General features: G+C 43.3%; 2 protein-coding genes across 4 annotated transcripts in view; one reads left to right on the top strand and one right to left on the bottom strand.

The window, feature by feature from the left end:
• The window catches only part of LOC306916743 (uncharacterized protein), a gene marked incomplete at its 3' end in the record, with an annotated part of 106,618 nt that extends 86,715 nt beyond the window's left edge, over positions 1-19,903 (bottom strand). Inside the window, exons 1-2 of the mRNA XM_079494759.1 lie at positions 19,516-19,903; positions 18,834-19,150 (exon numbers count right to left, since the gene is read on the bottom strand). The remainder of the gene's footprint in view (positions 1-18,833; positions 19,151-19,515) is intronic.
• Positions 9,450-21,498, top strand: csrp2 (cysteine and glycine-rich protein 2). Of its 3 annotated transcripts, none has more exons than XM_079494491.1 (6): positions 9,450-9,598; positions 12,599-12,720; positions 14,804-14,972; positions 16,972-17,101; positions 18,289-18,382; positions 21,227-21,491. In XM_079494491.1, exons 2-6 carry the CDS (start codon positions 12,609-12,611, stop codon positions 21,301-21,303), a joined length of 582 nt encoding a protein of 193 aa, XP_079350617.1. In that variant the 5' UTR covers positions 9,450-9,598; positions 12,599-12,608; the 3' UTR covers positions 21,304-21,491. The 3 variants fall into 3 exon arrangements, with proteins under 3 accessions (XP_079350617.1, XP_079350618.1, XP_079350619.1); XM_079494492.1 differs by having other exon boundaries at positions 9,459-9,598; positions 12,602-12,720; positions 21,227-21,492; XM_079494493.1 differs by lacking the exons at positions 9,450-9,598; positions 12,599-12,720 and adding an exon at positions 12,743-12,757 and having other exon boundaries at positions 21,227-21,498.
• Positions 21,499-22,179: the final 681 nt, after the last annotated feature.

Genomic DNA, 22,179 nt, shown 5'->3' on the forward strand with positions numbered 1-22,179 from the left:
AGCCTCACACAGTTACTGCTGTTTTAGAGCCTCGTTCAACAAAGAGACGTGCAGAGTGTGTTAGAGGGGCAGGGGCTGAAATCCCCTAAGAGGACACTTTTGGACAAAAATATCTGATTACAAGCTCACAACGCGTCGCGCTACGACGCGTTGTGAGCTTGTAGAGCAGATATTTTTGGGGGCGCAACCCAGCACTCTTTAGCTACTGGAGATGCGGTGTGTAACGACATGGATTTCTAAACAAATTTGTTCAATGCCAAAATGCTGTGTTCAAGTTCAGGAGACTTCGGGGAAACAAAGCAATTCTCCTGAATGCTGCCTTCCGGCATGGCATGGAAAGGAGAGGAGTGGCATTTGCATTTCTTTCACCATCAGTAAATGCTGCATTCGTGGTCTGGAGAGGGCAGTTGTTTTACAGATGGGTAAAAGAGCAGGGGCTGAGGCCCCCTTTGATGTCTATGTGTGCACGTCCCTGCTAGTGCTTCCCAGAGTGGTGGTCCCTGGGGGGACCCCTACTTATGCTCATAGAGTGGTGGTCCCTGGGGGGACCCCTACTTATGCTCATAGAGTGGTGGTCCCTGGGGGGACCCCTACTTATGCTCATAGAGTGGTGGTCCTTGGGGGGACCCCTACTTATGCTCATAGAGTGGTGGTCCCTGGGGGGACCCCTACTTATGCTCATAGAGTGGTGGTCCCTGGGGGGACCCCTACTTATGCTCATAGAGTGGTGGTCCCTGGGGGGACCCCTACTTTATGCTCATAGAGTGGTGGTCCCTGGGGATCCCTACTTATGCTCATAGAGTGGTGGTCCCTGGGGATCCCTACTTATGCTCATAGAGTGGTGGTCCCTGGAGGGACCCCTACTTATGCTCAGAGTGGTGGCCCTTGGGGGGGACCCCTACTTATGTTAACTACTTTCACCTGCACCCTACCTCAGTCCACTAGTCCCTGATTAGACAAGTAAAGTGACTAGGATGGGAGGTGAATTCTTCCTGGTGTGAAAACAAAATGACCAGGTATATTAATACCAATGACCAGAGTTTGGAAGTACTCTTTGAGACCACCAAATTATAGACTTACTTGACCACTGTCACAGACAGCTTGTAGAAATGTGAAACTGATGGCAATGTTCTCGGATACTTGAATTAACTTGCTTGTGACCTTTTCCTGAGTGATACTCTGAGGGAAATATCAAAGTACTGTCAAATGATTACATGTTTTTTTTTAACTCTTGTTGATCTATCATATGTACTGTAACAGCCACTCTAAAAATGATTTGGGGATAATTGAGGATAGCTTAGCTATATGGTACACCGACAGGGTGCAAAGATCATCCACTATGAACTGTGGGATATGTAGTTCTTAATGTATGTACAGTTGTTTTATGTCAGTGATTATTTTTATATACTGCATTCCTACGATGCCATTTAATACCTTGATATGCAGAACGTTTAATTTAATGCTGCTTAATATCTTGTTTTTTTAATGATACTTGCACTGCTAGATTCTTAGTTATGACTGTTGAGTGTTAACTTGTGAAATGGTTCCTAGTCAGTTATGGGTCAAACAACTGGTTTTCTTCTCTTTACATTCACAAGCTCTGTAATAAAACAAGTGCAAATATGTTTAAAGGAGCATTCAGTGATTTGGGGAAAAAAAACGGTCCGCCCCGGTAACAAAATGTGCACATGCACGCTCTACAGTGGGGGGAAGTGCAACAGGCCAACAGCATGTGCACCAAGGCCCGCCCCCACTCGATCATGATTGGAGGAAGGCCCCTCTCATCCTGATTGGATGAAGGCTTTGCCACCCGCCACCAAAACTGAAACTAGGGTTTTTTGACCCCAGGGGCTCACTGGGGACAGGGAGGAACTCCTTATATGGTCAGCACACTCTATAGTAGGGAGGATTATCCAGAAAAAAAGAAAAAATAAGTGATATTTGAATTAAGTCAAATCACTGAATATACCTTTAATAATTTTAACTATTTGTTCAACATAGAAAATGCCTATAATAAGCCTATATAAAACCTTTACAGAATACCATTCTGGATGCAACATCCCATGCTGTTTATCGAATTAGATAAATGATAAGCAAGGATTTTACATCATAAGAGATAATAAAAAAGGATCTATCTTATGAGTCGCTTAATCGTCAATTTGCCGATAGGTCAAATTAGTGGTCTATAGATGGCAGCAGTCTGACAATTATTGTCTGAGGTTATACAGGCTATTCATGAGTCTATTGCACACTCAATCTGTCAAATGAACATCTATCAATACTTTATGGTTAATGTCAGCTGTAATGAAACCCAATGGGTAGCTGGGCTGTCAATCAGCCTGTGTTGGACCCATTAACATTGCAGAGGGGTCGATTTATCATCTGTTGTAGCCATTAGACTGTAAAGCAGGGGTGCCTACACATGTATGACGTGAGATCTACTTTCAAAATGACCAGCTCAACAAGATCTACCCACTGAAAAAATAAGTGTACCATTTCTGAAAATAGTTTAAATATATAATGTACCTGGGGGGGGCTTTGGAATAGGGAGGGGGGAAATTATGACAGGCAGTTTCTGCTGTCAAAATATGTCCCCCCCCGTATTTAACTTAAACGCCCAATGCATTCTCAATGGCAATAGCACAAACTTTGGCATGCTACTAGTCCTACATACTTACACCTAGAAACCCCATTCAAACCTATTTAGGTTCATCTTACGGTGGACATGTTTGCCTGAAAATAAATCTTTGAAATGTTTCATAGTTTTAGAAATATAGTGCTTTCAAATTTGAGAAATTTATAATGGGGCTCAATGGCAGCTCTATGGCACGTCAAAAAAATACTTTCACCTAGAAACTCTATTCACACATTTTATAATTCAGCTTACTGTGGAGACACATGCTGGAACTTTTTACTTTGAAATGATTTGTAGTTATTTAACTTAAACGCCCAATGCATTCTCAATGGCAATAGCACAAACTTTGGCATGCTACTAGTCCAGTGTAAAAATTACAGCAGCTCTTTCCCACATGAACACAAAACAGGTCAATGTTTTCCGTATTTTTGAGGGGCGTGCTAGACCCTCCTACATCTTAACCCATTTAGACCTGAGGACCATTCTACAAATGTCTTCCAAATCCTGACAGTTTTCAGAAAAACCCATGTTTCTATGGCTGTCAGTCGTGAATCGTGATCAAACATTTTCATGTCAAGGCCCCCCAAAACGTATATGTAATTGGCCACCGACCCCCATCTCAAAATATGTTGTTCCAGGGACCCCCGAGAAGCAAAGATGAGTTAAAATGTTCGCTCTATATTCGATATATATATATATATATATATATATATATATATATACACACACACATAACCATTTTGCTGTGGTTACAGTACACCTGCAGCAGACTGTGTGTGTGTGTGTGTGTGTGTGTGTGTGTGTGTGTGTGTGTGTGTGTGTGTGTGTGTGTGTGTGTGTGCGCGCGTGTGTGTGTATGAGAGAGAGAGAGACTTGCTAGTTGGCTGCAAAATGCTGGATCTTCTGAAATCAATTACTCGGCTAGCTGGGATTTATTCATTCATGTGTTGCTGCAGCGTGTCCAATCCTCAGACCTGATGACCATGCACTCAGTGGCCCCGCTATATCACTTCTGAATGTCAATACTGTGTATGTTTACAGTTGAAACGCTACACATGTGGACATTACTCACTGCAGCCCGGTAGAAGGTTATTGGCTGTTCATGCAATGGGGCAATAAGGCAATTTATGAGGTGCTTGGCTTGCACTTGGAGGCAAGAATAAGCATGGTGAGATATCAATGTAGGCATTTTAATCATTATAAGATTTATGTATAAAAAAAAACCATAAAACATACCATCCAAAGATGTATGAAATAGCACTCACCAACGGTTAAAACAACTAAACAATTTATTTGGGCCAAAATTAATTGCTGAAATTAAACTGTCTCTGGCTTTTCCCCTCAGTGTTTATGTTTCAGCAACAGAACTTAATTCTGAGAAGGAACATCCAGGTCCTCCATTACAAGTTTATACTTTACTTTGTCTAGTCAACGAATGTGAGTCTATTATATCCCAGCAAGCCAAATGACGTCATGATGACGTTATGACGTCGTCCTCTGGTGACTCCGGTGACGTTCAGGACTAGGCCAGATCACAGCCCATATGGGGATGATCTTTACGTTCAGGACTAGGCCAGATCACAGCCCATATGGGGATGATCTTTACGTTCAGGACTAGGCCAGATCACAGCCCATATGGGGATGATCTTTACGTTCAGGACTAGGCCAGATCACAGCCCATATGGGGATGATCTTTACGTTCAGGACTAGGCCAGATCACAGCCCATATGGGGATGATCTTTACGTTCAGGACTAGGCCAGATCACAGCCCATATCGGGATGATCTTTACATTCAGGACTAGGCCAGATCACAGCCCATATGGGGATGATCTTTACGTCATTTCCAGGACGTCTTCACCAGTTGAAATAATAATATAGCTTATTCTGGGCCAGATCTGACCAGTTATATGATATGACTAATGTGGCTCTGGTCTCGATCGGACTCTCTCTGATTCATCGATGGGGACGTCCGTCTTAGTGGGCAGAATGTATGTTGGTTGAAATCAGGTGATATTCTGGGCCAGATCTGACTAGTCTTGGTTTGACTTGATCTGGCCACAATCAAGACGTCACTAATTCGTCCAGGTCCTGACCGTACAACGAATGTGAGTCTAAAGGAAAGGCAATATAACATCCTAGTAATAGCCTGCAAGTGGTCATTGCATTGAGCACATTATGAAACTGATGCCAATATGTTACGTCCATAGAATTCCTCAGCTCGTTTCTCAACACTCACTTGGTTCCATGCATTGAATAAACCACTCCAATCTATCTCTGCTGCCTGAGGATTTCCTCCAGGCCTGTGACCGAGAGAGAATCAGCTACCTGGTCGTCCATCTGTATTCCATTCTCATTGCTCTGCCGTTTCTCCTTCCTCTACTACTGCCACAAATTCTTTCTGAAGGACATTTTATTATTTGCATTCCAACAGAAAGCTGGCATTAGGAACACCTCGCCACAGCGCTCAACGTCATTCTGCTGGTGTCTGTGGGCATTTAATAATGTCTAACATGCTCCACAGTCACTGACGTAGGCCTATAAACTAAAACTTTACTCAGGGTAGATTCACTGAGCACAAATACTTTTCCTCTGCAAAGCCCTGCTTAACACTCAAACAGTTACTGCCTAGTGTAACCACTGAGCAACGCCACTGGGTTACACAATTATCCTGCGAGTCATCAGCTGCAAAAACATGTTATAGCCTAATAAGATAGTTGTGCATTGGTTATGCTTTTACCCAACTTCAAATGAATTAATATTTGGGCTACATGCAAGCATTGTAATGGTAATCTAATGACGATGTGGCTAACATTATACAATGCTCTATTTCAGCATTTTATGTCCTGATTTTGAATAGTGTGGAGCTCACACCCTATATAAACACCAGCCCAAATCGGCACATGCTGAATTCATTTTAGAGCAGAGCCACTACTTGGCCTCACTCCCCGAACCCACCTCACCCCTGCCCATTTTGACAGGCTGGAATGGCTTAGGGTTGACGACAGAGTACAGCATCTTGCAATGGGTCTGGTCCATAAGATTCGCTACACCACCAAGATACCCATGTACCTGTCTAAATACTGTACTTCCTTAATGTCAACGAAGTCCACACCCACAACACCAGAGGGAGCTCAACAAACCATGTGCAACCCAGATTTGGCACAAACAAGGGACTAAATTCATTTAGCTCCTATGCCACCAAAATGTGGAACGCCCTACCAACAGTCATTAAGACATGCAAATCCCTTGACTCCTTCAAAACTGCTCTACTGCACCTACGGATGGCTGCAATTCGAAAAACTGGCTCCCGTAAATTCTGAATCCCCCACCCACCCTTTTCCCCCCTCACTGTATATATTTTACCTCCTCTATGATGATTTCCTGTTCTTGGCTATATAGAGGGTATATTATGTCTCTAAATGTTATGATGATGAATTGAAAATGGTGGACCCTCTTGTAAACAAGTGTAATACTTTATGGTGTCGTCCACTCACAGTTGACAGTTTTTGTATTGAGTTGTACTTGAAATGTACTGTAATTCTGCAAACTGTTAATAAATACTTCAATACTACAATCAATCAATCAATCAAAACTGACAACTGAGGAGCAACAGGTAGGCCTACAGTACTACCCTGTGTGTGTGGACTGTGGACACTGGACAGCACACTAGTTCAATGTTTCAACCTGTAGAGGTCAGCACAGAGCAACACTAGGTTTTCTGCACCATGTGAAGTAGGGTGATCTTCAGAAAAAAGGTTCTTGTAGGCCGTATTTTAACTCCGGGGCTCTGTACTACGGTACTCAAGTGCTGGCATTTGATTTCATGAGTAATAGGGGGGTGTTTATGATTGAATGTGTAATAGGGTGGTGTTTATGATTTAATGTGTAATAGGGTGGTGTTTATGATTTAATGTATAGGGTGGTGTTTATGATTCCATGAGTAATAGGGTGGTGTTTATGATTGAATGTGTAATAGGGTGGTGTTTATGATTGAATGTGTAATAGGGTGGTGTTTATGGCTATTCATTCAATTACCAAGCACTTCCTGTCTGGTTTCTTCATTAAGAAACTACAAACCAGTCAGACACTTATAAACCAGCATTGCCAGCAATGACATAATCAATATTGAATGAAAGTTAATTACAGCTTTTCAACAGCCTCTAAGTTTTGCAGTACCATTACCAGTCATCAATTTGAGCTCCATCTATAATTCAATCCTACCATACCAGTCCAGCACTCTCAACCATACCACTTCACTCCCAATGTCCTCAGAATTACAATTGAGTTAATGAAAGACAAGTCCATGCCTGACCCAGCTTGTTTTCAATAGTTATTGTGCTCCCAGCTGATATTCTAACCTTTGGAACTGTATTTGGGCAGGAGATGAGAACATTATAAATAGGATACAGAGAGAAAGGAACCTATCATTCAGCATTTTATAATTAACTTATGCCTCCACCGAAAGTTCAATAGCTTTTGGTGTTATTTTTCTTCAATATCAAATGTCTTAACCTCCTGTATCAGTTGCAAGATACAGATCTACAGGTTCACAAAGCCCAATATGAGAGAATGGCAAAGAACACACTAACCACAAGTTCCATTTATTATGGATAATTATCTAAAATCACGTATTGCTCCAATCTCTTTACACTTCCACATTCTTCTTTCCACAGACTCACCACAGAAAATAACTGCAAAGCCCAGCTGCTATTCTCTGTGGAAACTTGGTCCCTCACAAACTGACAGAGCCTGAAGCACAATCTCGGTCACGTGGCACATTTCAACTGTTCCCCCATCTATCATTTTACCTGCGATTAAAGACAAGCAGGGCTCGGGAGAGATTAACGTTGATACTTTAAGCACCTGAAAAGTGTCTGAACCCTGCAGGCCCTGGAAATGAATAATGATGTTTGGGCTAACCGTGGCCTCAAATACCATTAGCCTACTGCTTCTCTTCCTAAGATAACGTAGTTAGATCTGGGAAAAAGGGAGAAAAAAAAAAGATGACAGAAAGTGTCAGAAAGAATGTGTCTGGCTAGTATCAAGCATGATGACCTCAGTGGGGAGGACATCTGGGTTTGGATGACTGTGCAATTTCATCACTTCCTTTATTTGTATCACAGGAGTGGTGAGTTATTGGTGTAATTATGCAAGGGAGTGGTTGATGATGACGTGCATTAACACACTGTTTACTACAGAGAAATATTATTTAATTCACTCCCTCTGAGAAGTTCATACTAGGCTACCAGCAGCCTTTAAGTTAATTCTCTTTAGTACGTAATCACTGAGGTTGTGTGTGAATTCCTTTAATGGGGCATGGCCGAAAGAATAAGGTCGCGAATACAAGCGGCCGAAATGAGTTTTCTTCGACGGGTGGCTGGCATCTCACTTAGAGATAGGGTGAGAAGTTCAGTCACACGAGAGAGACTCGGAGTAGAGCCTTTGCTTCTTCCCCATGTAAAGGAGCCAGCTTAGGTGGCATCTGGTTAGGATGCCTCTCGGGTGTCTCCCTAGGGAGGTCCTCGACGCACGTCCCACTGGGAGGAGACCCCAGGCAGACCAAGGCGCAGTTGCATCGACTCACTGGCCTTGGAACGTCTCGGGATCCCCCAGGAGGAAGTCACTAATGTTGCTCTGGAGAGGGAAGTCTGGAACACTCTGGTGGAGCCGTTGCCCCCGCGACCCGACTACAGATAAGCGGTTGAAGATGGATGGATGGGGCATGACCAGTAGTAATCACTGAGGTTGTGTGTGAATTCCTTTACTGGGGCATGACCTCGAGTTGCTGCAAAACTATATGACAAAGTGCTGAAATTACAAGAGCAAAGTGATGGTTAACACAGCTTTAATAAAGCAGCTGTGTCCATTTCAAAAGCGGTGCCGCCAAGTCTGCACATTCCTACTATGTATGATTTTGTCTTTCTTTTTCACTTTAAGGAAGCACTTAATGCATTTCTACCCATTTGTACATTATAGCCAAGCGGGCTCCTCCATTAACAAAATATTAATACCACTATATCAACTCAAGAAATATTCTCAAGCTTTTGTAGCAAGACATTGAGACAACTCACTGTATTGTAGCATGACATTGAGACAACTCACTGTATTGTAGCATGACATTGAGACAACTCACTGTATTGTATAGCATGACATTGAGACAACTCACTGTATTGTATAGCATGACACTGAGACAACTCACTGTATTTCCAACATCATATATGATTATAATGATTCAGTGTACAGTCAGACTCCCCATTCCTTTTACGGTCTATATGGTACAGACACATGAACTGGATGGACTGAAATACACTCTTGGCCTAATACACCAGATATACAGATAATTTAAAATGCAGACAAGACAAGAAAGAATAGCCTATATTATGATTTATGACAAGACAGTTACATCATGCTTATTCTATAGTCTCAAATAAGTGTGCAACCTCCTTTTTTTACCTCACCTTTCCATATAAAACAGTCTTAGATTCAGACTTGTATTTTGATATGAGAATGTCAACAATCGATGTTATATCTTATCAAATACATATAGCCTAGTCTGGGTCACACTGGTTCATACATCGCGTCGTCTATCGCGCACCGAAAACAGCGATCTACAAGCTCACAGCGCGTCTCAGATGCAACCCACTGTGAGCTTGTAGATCTGGCATTTTCACCATTATTCTTTAGATCACGCCCATTGTGTTGAACCACTCCCTCCCTGTCTCTGTCTGTGTGTAAAACTGTGATATCATGACATAATACTCAGTCCGTCGCAGACAGTAAACGGTTACGGTACTGTGCTGAGTCTGTCTCACTGCACTGATCCTGCTCTGCTGCTCTGGACGCTTTGAGCAACTAAACTACAGACTGCCTATAATCCAAAACTTTTCTTCACCTTCACCAAATTGACGTCTGGATCCTCTGGAATTTATATACTTATCTTGGAAAACCTCCGCGATATAAAAAGGTATATTAATTATTACATTTCCAAAGCGATTTATTTAAGCCTATTTTCTCAGTCAACAATATTTCTTTGTATAAAGTCGATCATATTGTAACATTTCATCCTAGAGATCACTAGGGTACCACATGATATATGAGGTCGTTCCAGATAAATTCACTCGCACTTTCATGATGGGGCCGATAGTTTAAAATAAATTACTATTTTATTTTTGTCTTAACACTTTTATACCTCATCATGCCTTCTTGTATAGTCTTATGGCTTTCGTGGCCCATTTTGGTGTTTGTAAACTCGTGAATATGTACAATTTAATTAAATTAGGCTTACTGGTCAGATAGTGGCGTACAGGCCGTAGGTCTGATGCTGCATCACACATTCACACGGACCATAAACATGTTTAAAATGTGTCCTTACCTCGTACACTCGCTCACCACCACTTCACACCTGTTTATGTCATAAAGTTAATTAAACAAAGTGAGGCGTTTCCCCCCCATGTAGCCTATTAATTAAGTTGTCCTGCCTCGTCACTCATACTACTGCCACTCATGCTTCAGTCAGGCAGACAGAGAAACAAGTTTGATTGATTGATTGATTTATTAACAGCAGAATTACAGTACATTTCAAGTACAACTCAATACAAAAACTGTTAACAGTGAGTGGACGACACCATAAAGCATTACACTTGTTTACAATAGGGCCCACCATTTTCAATTCATCAAAAAGTTCAGTGTGTTATTCGTGTGGTCTATATTTCTAGTAAAACATAATACTTTGTTAATTTCACTTGTTCAAATGGGCCATAAGGCTCCAATTGGTTCCATTTCTTTACTTTTGTCTTCTTTTCTTTTAGGTGTGCACAGTGGAAAGCCAAATAAATAATATACATAGTGTGTAGTGTAAACACTTGTGGTTTTACTGTACATTATGGCAATACATTTCTTGTATCATTCATTTGCACACTCAGAATCTCAGGCCCATTTATAAACAAGTCTTAATTAGTGCTTTTTCTGGTTTTATCCTCTTAGCAGATTTTGTATTGACCTGGACTTTCGTTGAACTGTACCCATTCTACAAACTGTTAAACATTCTCAATCATAGTTAAACTATCAATAGGGGAACCCCTGGAACTCCCTCAAGGACCCCATATTGAGAACCACAATCACAGGGACCAAGACATTTCAACCCCTGTTCTATAGGGGTCATGTACCGGAGCCTAACGGCCCTCAGCAAGCTGTGGCCCGATAAAATGGAGAACCCAGGGGCAATTTTAGTCTTCCTTTGATCTCTCTCGTGTTTGAGCTTGTCACAAGCTCTGTAATATAACTAGGAGGATGAGCGTACAGTGGCGCACAAGATTAATGAGCTGTACCCTTCTGTGGTCCTCCGCTTAATGAAAACTAGATTTCTCGAAGGGGGGGTGACATCATGACGTGCCGGTTGCCAAACAGGGACACCACAAGGAGCTCTGCATGCTGCTTCTTAAGTTCTTATGGCATTTTATTTGTCACTTTGAAAAGCTCAGCTTGAGTCTCCTAACAGATTCTAAATGGGCCTGAGTCTGTAATTACAAACAGTTACACTAGTCTGTTTGTAGTGCATGTGTGAGACAGAAAAGTGACTGCATGCGTCAGGCAAATTCCATGCGGTCTCACAATAGTGTTTACCGACTTACTTGTTTTTTTTGGAAGCTTTAGATTTATATCCTGCGGCCACAGGGCCATAAGAACAATGCTCAAAGGCATGGTGTTGCCCCAGACCATTCCCATGGACATTAAGTCCTATTGTTTTTAAGGACAGGCTCAGACTCTCTGGCTCGGTTTGAGGTTTTTCTGGGACATCCTCCTCCTCAGCGGGTAATCAGTAAAGCAGGATTAGAAACACTCTAGTGCCCGGTACGGGGTGTATACTTCAGTGAGAGAACAATGAACACCGAACACAGGACTACCAACACAGTACAATACATGTATACAAGGAGATACTATTACACAGAAAACAGGACTACTAACACAGTACAATACATGTATACAACTTACAAGGAGATATTGTTACAGGATTCACTCACACATTAGTGCATGTTGCAGAAACTCACATTCAGAGTCTGTCAAATGAGAGAGCACAGAGCAGACATAGCTGTGATAAATGGTAGGCCTTTACTTTGTTCCACCAAACCATTCCAAAGTCTATTTGCATGTAGTTGTTTGTTTCGAAGCCTGCTATTTGCCTGTAGTTGTTTCTAAGCCTGCTATTTGACTGTAGCCTGTACTCAGCAAAATCCTGAGTAAGTAAGCCTTGCCGAGCCATATGAGGCCCATAGGACAGGAGCCCATCTCCTGTTTCTGTAGCGTGAGGCAGTTTGATGTACAAGCACACTCCCTGGACATGATGTACAAGTACACCCCGGCCAGGCCCTGGACATGACGCTAGTATGTCGCAGGGACTTCACTCCAACCATTGGATTGGGCCAGTGCGAAGCAGAGAGGAACTGGGTCCTATTTTTCCAGAGTCTTTGGTATGACCCGGCCGGGGATCGAACCCCCAACCTCTCAGTCTCAGGGCGGACACTTTAACTACAAGGCCACTGAGCTGGTCAAAATCCTGAGTGCTACGTTAAATCAATCAATGAATCAAGTTGGAGTGAAATGAACACTGAGGATTTGACTATGTCTGTTGAGTGTCTGTGGTGCGTCCTGTCGCTCAGTGGGTAGCTTTTCCTCTCGTGACTTTCTTGTTATACCAACAAGGGTGTGTCATAATATCTGTCAAGTCAAACGGAAGGATTTATGCCTCTCCCTGGCTGGCTGTTGGCATTTTGAGTCATTTGCACAGCATAACGGAGGTGTGATCAAGTACACCGGGTGAGAAAAAAAACAAAAAAAATTAAAAACATCTCGCCACAAAGCAGAAGAAAACCCCGCAAACAACAACAACACGATGAGTGTCCTAAGGTTTTGTACATGAATGAAATGACCTGTGCACCATTTGTGACATGTGTTTTTCCTCTTGACAGCAGACACAATGCCAAACTGGGGCGGAGGCAACAAGTGCACGGCCTGCCGAGGGACGGTGTACCACGCTGAGGAGGTACAATGTGACGGGAAGAGCTTCCATAAATGCTGTTTCCTCTGCAGTGAGTACTGTTCTGTATAAATGCTGTTTCCTCTGCAGTGAGTACTGTTCTGTATAAATACTGTTTCCTCCTCATATGGCCATGTTTTGCAAATAAAAACCATCAACATAAATTTTTGCTTATAAGAAAGAAACTTTAATCAAATCTAAGTTGATTAGAACATTTGGCACCTTTTGACACACTGTAATACAGTATCGGTCAAAATATCTGTAATGGTCTACTCTAGGACTCTACGAAATTAGGATTGGACCACCAAATGTGCCATCGGCCACCGGCCGGGCTCTAGGCCTGTCCAGTGAGCACACACGACATCACTGGTCTTGAGATGCATTTGGCTGTGACTGACTAGACACTTTCTCTGCAGAGAACAGGACAACAAAACATTACATTTGTTCAAGATCTGTCCTCAAAACCAAACCAACCATGCACAGAGAAGCACGCAGCAGAGATCATAGCTGAACTCAATGCGACCCCTGCCTGTTACAACTCGTGGACTCCAGAAACAGAGCTCACATTGACTGTTTCCTCACTGACATCTCACTGGTCAATGGCTCCTCAGAGCCCACTCTCTGTGTGTGTGTGCGTGCGTGCGTGCGTGCGTGCGTGCGCGCGCTCACTGGACGGTGGGGGGTGCGTGTCCGGTGTCCTGCTCTCGAACCTCCTCCAAATGTCAGTGAACTGAAGATGTTCCAGCCCTGCTTCACACTGCAGAAGGCAGGCGACTCATGCTTTCCCTGCAGTCCAAATCCAACTGGACCACAATAGACGTGTTTATTTTTCTCTGCTTCCCTTTACAAAAGCTTGCATTGTTCCAGAGCTCCCACTGAGGAGATAATGAACGACCTTAGAGACCCGGTGCTGTGGTTCCTGCCTTGCACTTCATCCGTTCTCTGTGTTATTTGACCATCTCCAACTTTCCCCTTTTATCTGTTAACCGAACATGACTATGTATTGAGTTGTGAAATGTACCCATTCTGCAGACTGTTAATAAATACTTCAATCAATCAAACACGTACATCACAGTGCATACCATGCACCCAGGGTAATGTGGTTAACACAATGGTGACATTTGACGAAAATCAGTTAAAGGACCACTTTTCAACCTATCTTCATATACTACTGTAGGTCCTCACTAATAATCATGATAAAATAGCACCATTTGTTTCTACTCTGTGTTCATAGGAGGGCTGTGGGCAGTTCAGAAACCTGTCCACCAGTGACATCATCGATGGGGAATCCAAGCTAATAGAAATTGCAGGCTTTCTAGTCCCGAAAAGTTGCAATACGAAAATGGAAGCCATCGTTCTCACAATAATAAAAATCTAAACATTTTTGTAAAAAAATTGTTTAAAAAAAAATCTGCCTAATGATGATGTCACTGGTGGACGGGTTTCTGAACTGACCACAGCCCTCCTATGAGACACAGACCGAGTAGGAAAAAAAATGGTGCCATTTTATCATGAACATTAGTGAGGACCTAGTATATGAAGATAGGTTGAAAAGTGGTCCTTTAACTAACTTCATGGGTACTAGAAGCACAGTCAAGGCCACAGTACATCACTTGCTGATGAGTCAGTACAGAGTACAGATGATTACCATTCCCCTGAAGCAACAATGTTAATGTTTCCAACAATGAAACAGTGCTGACTGGAACCAGACATCATAAAAAAGGAAAAAAAAACTCCCGCTCAAATGCGAAAATTTTAACGGTGAAACATCTGAAGCTGGAACGAGAACAGGTATTCTCAAACAACAGAGGAGACTGTGGCTCAAGAGGTAGAGCAGGTCGTCCAATGATCCATGGGTCGGCGGTTCGAATCCCGGCTCCTCCTGTCTACATGTCGAAGTGTCCTTGGGCAAGACACTGAACCCCAAATTGCTCCCGATGTGCTGGTTGGTACCTTGCATGGCTTCCGCCGCAATCGGTGTATGAATGTGTGTGTGAATGGGTGAATGTAATGCACAATCTATGTAAAGCTCCTTGGATAAAGGCGCTATATAAATGCACCATTTACCATTTAACAGATGAATGTCTTTCAACAATCACAATATGTAAAAACATCATTCCTTTCTGTCTCTGTAGTGGTGTGCAGGAAGGGGCTGGACAGTACGACCGTGGCCATGCATGACAAAGAGATATACTGCAAGTCCTGCTATGGGAAGAAGTACGGTCCCAAGGGCTACGGCTACGGACAGGGAGCGGGCACACTCAACATGGACAGAGGAGAGAGGCTGGGGATCAAACCAGAGGAGTGAGTCAAGTTGAAATCCTTTGTGTTCATTTAAAAGATGCTGTAAGGGAAATTGTTTCGTTAAAACAAAACATTATTTTCAGGATCCCACCTTGAGAACCTCCGGTCTAGAATAAAGTAGTCTCTTGAGACAGACGGTGGGCTCACACAATTTTCAAATGCTAAATAATCAGAAGCGCTGAAAATGCAAAGAAAATAAAGGCTTTACTCCACTTCCATTACGCCTTTATAGTCGCGTAAAGAAATCCGGCTGTAAATCAAATTGGTCGAAGTCTATGTAGCTTAATGCTTCTTACAGAAATGGAAACTCAAAATTTCAATACGTTTGTGAACACTGTCGTGATTGGTCAAATATCATTCCGGTCTGAATAGCTTACTGTGTGTGACTTTTAGAATAAAGTATGTGGTAGCATAGGTAGTAGGATAGGTAGTGTCAAATACTTTAGTTTCTTGGTTGTTGTTGTTTTTTTGTCTTTGTCTTTTTCTTTTGTCTGCCCACTCTTTCTTCTTTTTCTCCTTCTGAAATGTACACTCTGAAGCGATATTGCCCTTTGCCCCTGTTAAGTGTTGACTTGATGCCATATGTAGTCCTGAAGAAAGCAAGGATGTTACAGAGACACTGGAGATGGAGTCACTTGGAGGAGGGAGGGAGGGAAGAGGGGTGAAAAAAAAATCCTGGGAACTGCACTTGTGTCCTATGTATACATAGAAATGCTGTTATTGTACTGCTTTTTCCAAATACAATATTATAAAAAAGGATAGGTAGTGTCGCAGGAATATAGCAGTATAGGGTTGTTCAAACAGTAGGTAGTAGGATAGGTAGCGTCGCAGGAATATAGCAGTATAGGGTTGTTCAAACAGTAGGTAGTAGGATAGGTAGTGTCGCAGGAATATAGCAGTACAGGGTTGTTCAAACAGTAGGTAGTAGGATAGGTAGTGTCGCAGGAATATAGCAGTACAGGGTTGTTCAAACAGTAGGTAGTAGGATAGGTAGTGTCGCAGGAATATAGCAGTACAGGGTTGTTCAAACAGTTCCCTGCAGACCCGGGTTCACAATGTAGTTACTGTAATTCTCACCTCTTAATTTCCATGTACTTTTGGGTACCAATAAATAATGACTAGTTCCCAGTTAGTCTACAGTGGACACAAGGCACACAAATCCAGGAAAGAAAGTATTGTGGGATACTTCAAAGCAGAGTCATTATGTTAGTTCAGCAGTGCATTAGACTCCTTAGTTCTTACTGATCTAAGCTGCTCTAACAGGCCTGGGAACAGAACAGGGCACTATGTCCCCCGATTAGGCTGTCGTATTATACACAAGCAGGGACAGAGGCTGTCACATACGTTCTATCATGGCAGTGGGGCAGGAACCACGCTTGTACACATGCGCTATTATTACACATGCACACAAATGAACGCACACACGCAGACACTCTCTCTCTTGTTTATGCTGCAGTCGGAGCCTGGCTCTGGATGTCAGGTGATTATTATTATGAATGGCACCATTATGTAATAGGCAGGCTCCTGAGTTGGCCTGTTGAACCTTCTCTCTCTCCCTCTCCCTAGAACTGTCCCCAGCACAAAGGCCTTCATTTAGGGGCCGCTGGAACAGGCGGTTCCCCTTCGTTAAACACCGCCCCAGGGCCCCAGGCCTCTTAACTTTGTACACATCTCTCCTCTCCTCAGAGAGAGGAGAGAGATTGGATACAGTGGAAAGACAAGAGATGTGTGCTGCTAATACATCAAAGAACCAAGAAAATAACACATATCTCTCCTGTTATGAAATAGGCTTTAAAATCCAAGAAGAATAGTGCACTTGCAATTCACGTGACTTTCTGACTGTATCACTGAGTGTTTGAGTACAGATGAAACTGCTGTCGGAAATGAACCGCTGAGACCTGTTTTTGATAGGACTACAACTATTAACAAATATTATAGATATGGTGCTCTCTTATTGTGCTGGGTTTTAAGCTAATTGCATTTCTTGTCTCCCATTCAGAACACACACACACAAACCCACCACCAACCCCAACCCATCCAAATTTGCTCAAAAGTTTGGGGGTTCAGAGAAATGTGGCCGGTGTGGGGATTCGGTTTATGCAGCGGAGAAGATTGTTGGGGCGGGCAAGGTGAGTGAGCGAGACAGTCCGTGCCATCCGGCCACCCTTCACAATGTGTGTTTGTGTACAGCAGAATGTAGACCAGTGTTGATTTTGTCGAGTAAAACTATGACGAAAAATGTTCGTCGACTTTTTCACTGATGAAAACGAAATCAAAACTGAAATCAAAAACTAACTATTGTGACTAAAATTAAGACAAAATATACTGACAATTTTGTCAACAAATAAAAACTAGACTAAAATGTTAGGAGGGCCTAGTGGAGAAGAGATCCAGTAGAACTAAAAGACAAGTCAATTTATGATTCGTTGCACTCTGACAATAGCCAACCTACAAGCTCACAACATGTTGCGCTGCAACGCTTTGAGCTTTTAAATCTATTTTCAGAGTGAAATCAGGCATTACGATGCCGTCAAGGCCCGCCAAAAGGCATTTTAGTTGACAAAATCAGCTGTAGATTTTAACTAGAATAACTAAACTAGAATATGAGTAAAACTAAATGGAACACTTAGACAGAGCCCCAGGGGAATAAGTTCACATGGAGCAGCTTGGCTCTGTCTGGATTGCAAGCAGGTGTTTATACTATACACAGTCCACTGTCCTCTTCTAGCGACAGCTCAGGAATCCTGTGACTCAAACCATTTCATACATTCTGTCGTAAGAGTGCTGGCTTGCGAAATACCTTGTGTTGTGATCCTGCTGGACTGCTGGACTGTTGCGACACACACGCGCACACAGACACATAGACACACAGACACACTAATTCAGAAATAACTCGCACAGTGGCACGCCCTGAGACAATGACAACAGTCAGACACCACATATCAACCCATCGTGACCTTTCCTCATAGCCTGTCACAACCTGACCTCAGCATCCCACTCAGTCAAGCCCCATAATGTCACAACCTGACCTCAGCATCCCACTCAGTCAAGCCCCATGTCGTCACAACTTGACCTCAGCATCCCACTCAGTCAAGCCCCATGTCGTCACAACTTGACCTCAGCATCCCACTCAGTCAAGCCCCATGATGTCACAACCTGACCTCAGCATCCCACTCAGTCAAGCCCCATGATGTCACAACCTGACCTCAGCATCCCACTCAGTCAAAGCCCCATGTCGTCACAACTTGACCTCAGCATCCCATTCAGTCGAGCCCCATGATGACCACACACACCATTAATTCATTCTCCTCCACAGCCTTGGCATAAGAACTGCTTCCGCTGTGCCAAATGTGGGAAGAGTCTGGAGTCCACCACCCAGACGGAGAAAGATGGAGAGATCTACTGCAAAGGTAAGGTGGTGAAACCCCTCCACATCAATATTGGCACCGATGTCAGGTATTTAATGTTCAGAGCTGTGGTGCTTTGCTCTTGCTATAGCCCACGTGAAATAACACTTTCACACCGGTACGTGATAAAGGCTACTATATTTTCCTATCACACACTCCGTCTGTTTGAAGAGTGCTTTGCATACCATGGAAAGGCAGAGAGACACAGAGCAGATAATTCCATTAGCTACAGTAGCATGCCAAAGGCAAGTCTGTTCACCACTGTTTTATTATATTAGCTACAGTAGCATGCCAAAGGCAAGTCTGTTCACCACTGTTTTATGTACCCATTGTCACAGCCGTTATGCATTATCAATTAAACTAATACAATTAAGACGCTTATCTTTAGGTATAAACAGCAACCATCAGTGAACCTTGATTATTCACATGGAGCATAACAGGTGCTTTTCCCTACCATGATTTCCTGTAGGCCGCAGTCTGTTAGTTAGCATGGGTTCACCTTGCTGCGATGGGATCACTGGACCAGTCTGTTAGTTAGCATGGGTCCGCCTTGCTGCGATGGGATGGGATCACTGGACCAGTCTGTTAGTTAGCATGGGTCCACCTTGCTGCGATGGGATAGGATCACTGGACCAGTCTGTTAGTTAGCATGGGTCTGCCTTGCTGCGATGGGATCACTGGACCAGTCTGTTAGTTAGCATGGGTCCGCCTTGCTGCGATGGGATGGGATCACTGGACCAGCCCAGGCAATAACAACTGCAAACTTGCCATCTTGGAAAAGACTCAAGAGTTCATTATTTTGGTAGAGAGTAGGTTCCCTAAGTACTCCACAATGAAAAGGAAAGGGACAATTTCCCCTTTCACATTAGTTGTCCGCAACTTGTGGTCTCATGTTCCCACTTCTGAGGGAAGGCTTACTCATCCTTACACACAGAAGGATAGCATTTCATCTGAATCCCATTGAGTAAACCTTAGCAGCTGTAGCGGATTAGCTTTGAACAGGCTATCACTAACACCAATCAGCCCCACCCATCTGTGTACAGACTCAAAAGGTGCATTCTCAACTACGACGATGAATGTATTCTGTGCGCAACAGAATCCAATGTAGTTAAGGGAGCTACAGTGTGTGGACTTACTTTTTATCTTTTCTGATAGTCTTCATTTGTCCAGCACCTGCCTTTAGTGGTTTATGGATTTGTGTGACTATTCTGTACTGCTTGACGTCATTCCAACCTGACATGACACGTACACAACACAACAAAGGACCCCAAGCACCACACAGCCCAAGATTATGTGATTATATCAGCAGAGAGACAAACTGGATGAACTAGTGTGCTTTGTATAGCAAGAACACCACAGAAAATCACAAGCATTTACACACAATAACACTCCCGGGCTGTCCCCAGTGTAGTGTTTCCTCAAATGGTGCGTTGTGTGGGTTTGGCTGGCAGCGGCCGGCCCGCCTCGTCAGGCTCGCCTCCCCAACAGTGCCATTTATCATGCCAGTTTCAAACTGGATAGGGAACAATCAGCTGACCTCAACAGCTGTAATCCGCTCTCCACAATGACCACCCTTTTCTCATCAGCATGACAAGGCTGGATATGTTTTGGCTAAACAGAAAAAACACACACACACACACACACACACACCAGATTATGATGAAGTTGGACTGGTGGTTCCTGAGTTTTCGAATGAATCCTTGCAGTGATGACGAGCAGGAATGTTCCAGCTCAGCTCCAAGTCCAAACAGAGCGTGCTCTGTATTCATCCAGGACTCTGGTGGTCAGATGGTTTACTGTCCTCACCGTCAACACATCTTGACTCCATTTGACTTTATTCATGATTTTCCTCCATAAAAAGTCCATAAAACAGATGTGTTCATCCTACCTTGCGTTGGTCAGACAAGATTTGCCAATTCATCCTGGTGTTTCATTCATAAGGAGGGAGGAGTTCATCGAAATTAGGAGAATTAAGATAAATTGTCAATGACATAGACGACGACTTTATACATAATATACTATATGATCGTCATTGTCTTGATACAACCGACACACATCCCAAGCAGATAAAACAAAACCTAGATTATTCTGAAATTAAGACACAATTCAGTTGTGGTATGACAAAGTATAAAGCAGGCAAATTAACCCTAGCGTTCCTATTCTTGCATGATGTCATAATGGGTGAATATTTGGTAAAAATAGACAATAAACGTGTTAAAGGTATATTCAGTGATTTGACTTAATTCAAATATCACTTATTTTTTCTTTTTTTCTGGATAATCCTCCCTACTATAGAGTGTGCTGACCATATAAGGAGTTCCTCCCTGTCCCCAGTGAGCCCCTGGGGTCAAAAAACCCTAGTTTCAGTTTTGGTGGCGGGTGGCAAAGCCTTCATCCAATCAGGATGAGAGGGGCCTTCCTCCAATCATGATCGAGTGGGGGCGGGCCTTGGTGCACATGCTGTTGGCCTGTTGCACTTCCCCCCACTGTAGATGTGCATGTGCACATTTTGTTACCGGGGCGGACTGGGTGGTTTTCCAAATCACTTAATGCTCCTTTAAATGTCTGAGTGTGTGTGTATCTGTCCTCGCCATGGACAGCTAGCCTGGACATGGCTATATCTGTGTATCTGTCCTCGCCATGGACAGCTAGCCTGGACATGGCTATATCTGTGTATCTGTCCTCGCCATGGACAGCTAGCCTGGACATGGCTATATCTGTGTATCTGTCCTCGCCATGGACAGCTAGCCTGGACATGGCTATTTTCACTATTTGACACAATGACCATCCGATGAATAACCTAAGTCATGTCTTTTCCCTCCTCTCCATTCTCTCTCTCTTCAACAGCATGTTACGCCAAGAACTTTGGACCGAAAGGATTCGGTTACGGCCAGGGAGCAGGGGCTCTGGTCCACGCCCAATGAAAACCTCTGCTCCTCCGCTAACCAATGGGAACAGGGGCTCTGGTCCACGCCCAATGAAAACCTCTGCTCCTCCGCTAACCAATGGGAACAGGGGCTCTGGTACACGCCCAATGAGAACCAGTCTGCTCTGCTAACCAACGGGGTACACATGAAGACAAACATCACTCTTGTCCATTTCAGAGAAAGTGATTTTCAGACCTTTTGATTTTTATCTTTCCACAAACTGGAGTTTATGTATTCTACTATGCAATATAGAAATAAAAAATCACACCTGTGTGAACTGAGTGGTGTAAGGTCTTATATAACCTGTCTGACGTAATGAAATCATGTCTGACGTAATGAAATCACACCCGGGTGAACAGGGTGAACATAGCAACCATGCTCATTTTTTCTGCACAGACTAACAAAGCCAGTTGTAGGAGTGGTTTACACCACTCAAAAATTAAATAAAGACGCACTGAATAATGTCTTCCTAACAGACAGATGTCCGGGGGTGGGGGAGGGGAGGGGAGGGGTGGGGGAGGGGAGGGGAGGGCCAGGGAGGAAGAAATCACAAGTGCACCAAGCGCCATTTTTCACATTTGACTGTATTTTTATTATTAAAGCCATTAAAATGGATCCATGCCCAATATGTTTACATCTGAAGCAGAGATACAGTGATGTCCTGAAGAAGACGGAGAGGCACTGGAGATGAGCATGTGCTTTTCACATGGTGGGGGGGGACCTGGGCCAGTGGTAACCAAACGTTCACGACAAGGACCCCCAAATTAAACAAAGAGGGTAGGAGCGCACCGCGGGAGATAAACTTTAAAATGGAAAGGAGAGGTCGCACAACTCGTAGTCCCGATGCCAAAACTACTTTTTATTTACCAACAT

This window comes from Electrona antarctica (genome assembly GCF_951216825.1).
Source record: "Electrona antarctica genome assembly, chromosome: 23".
Taxonomy (NCBI): Eukaryota; Metazoa; Chordata; class Actinopteri; order Myctophiformes; family Myctophidae; genus Electrona; species Electrona antarctica.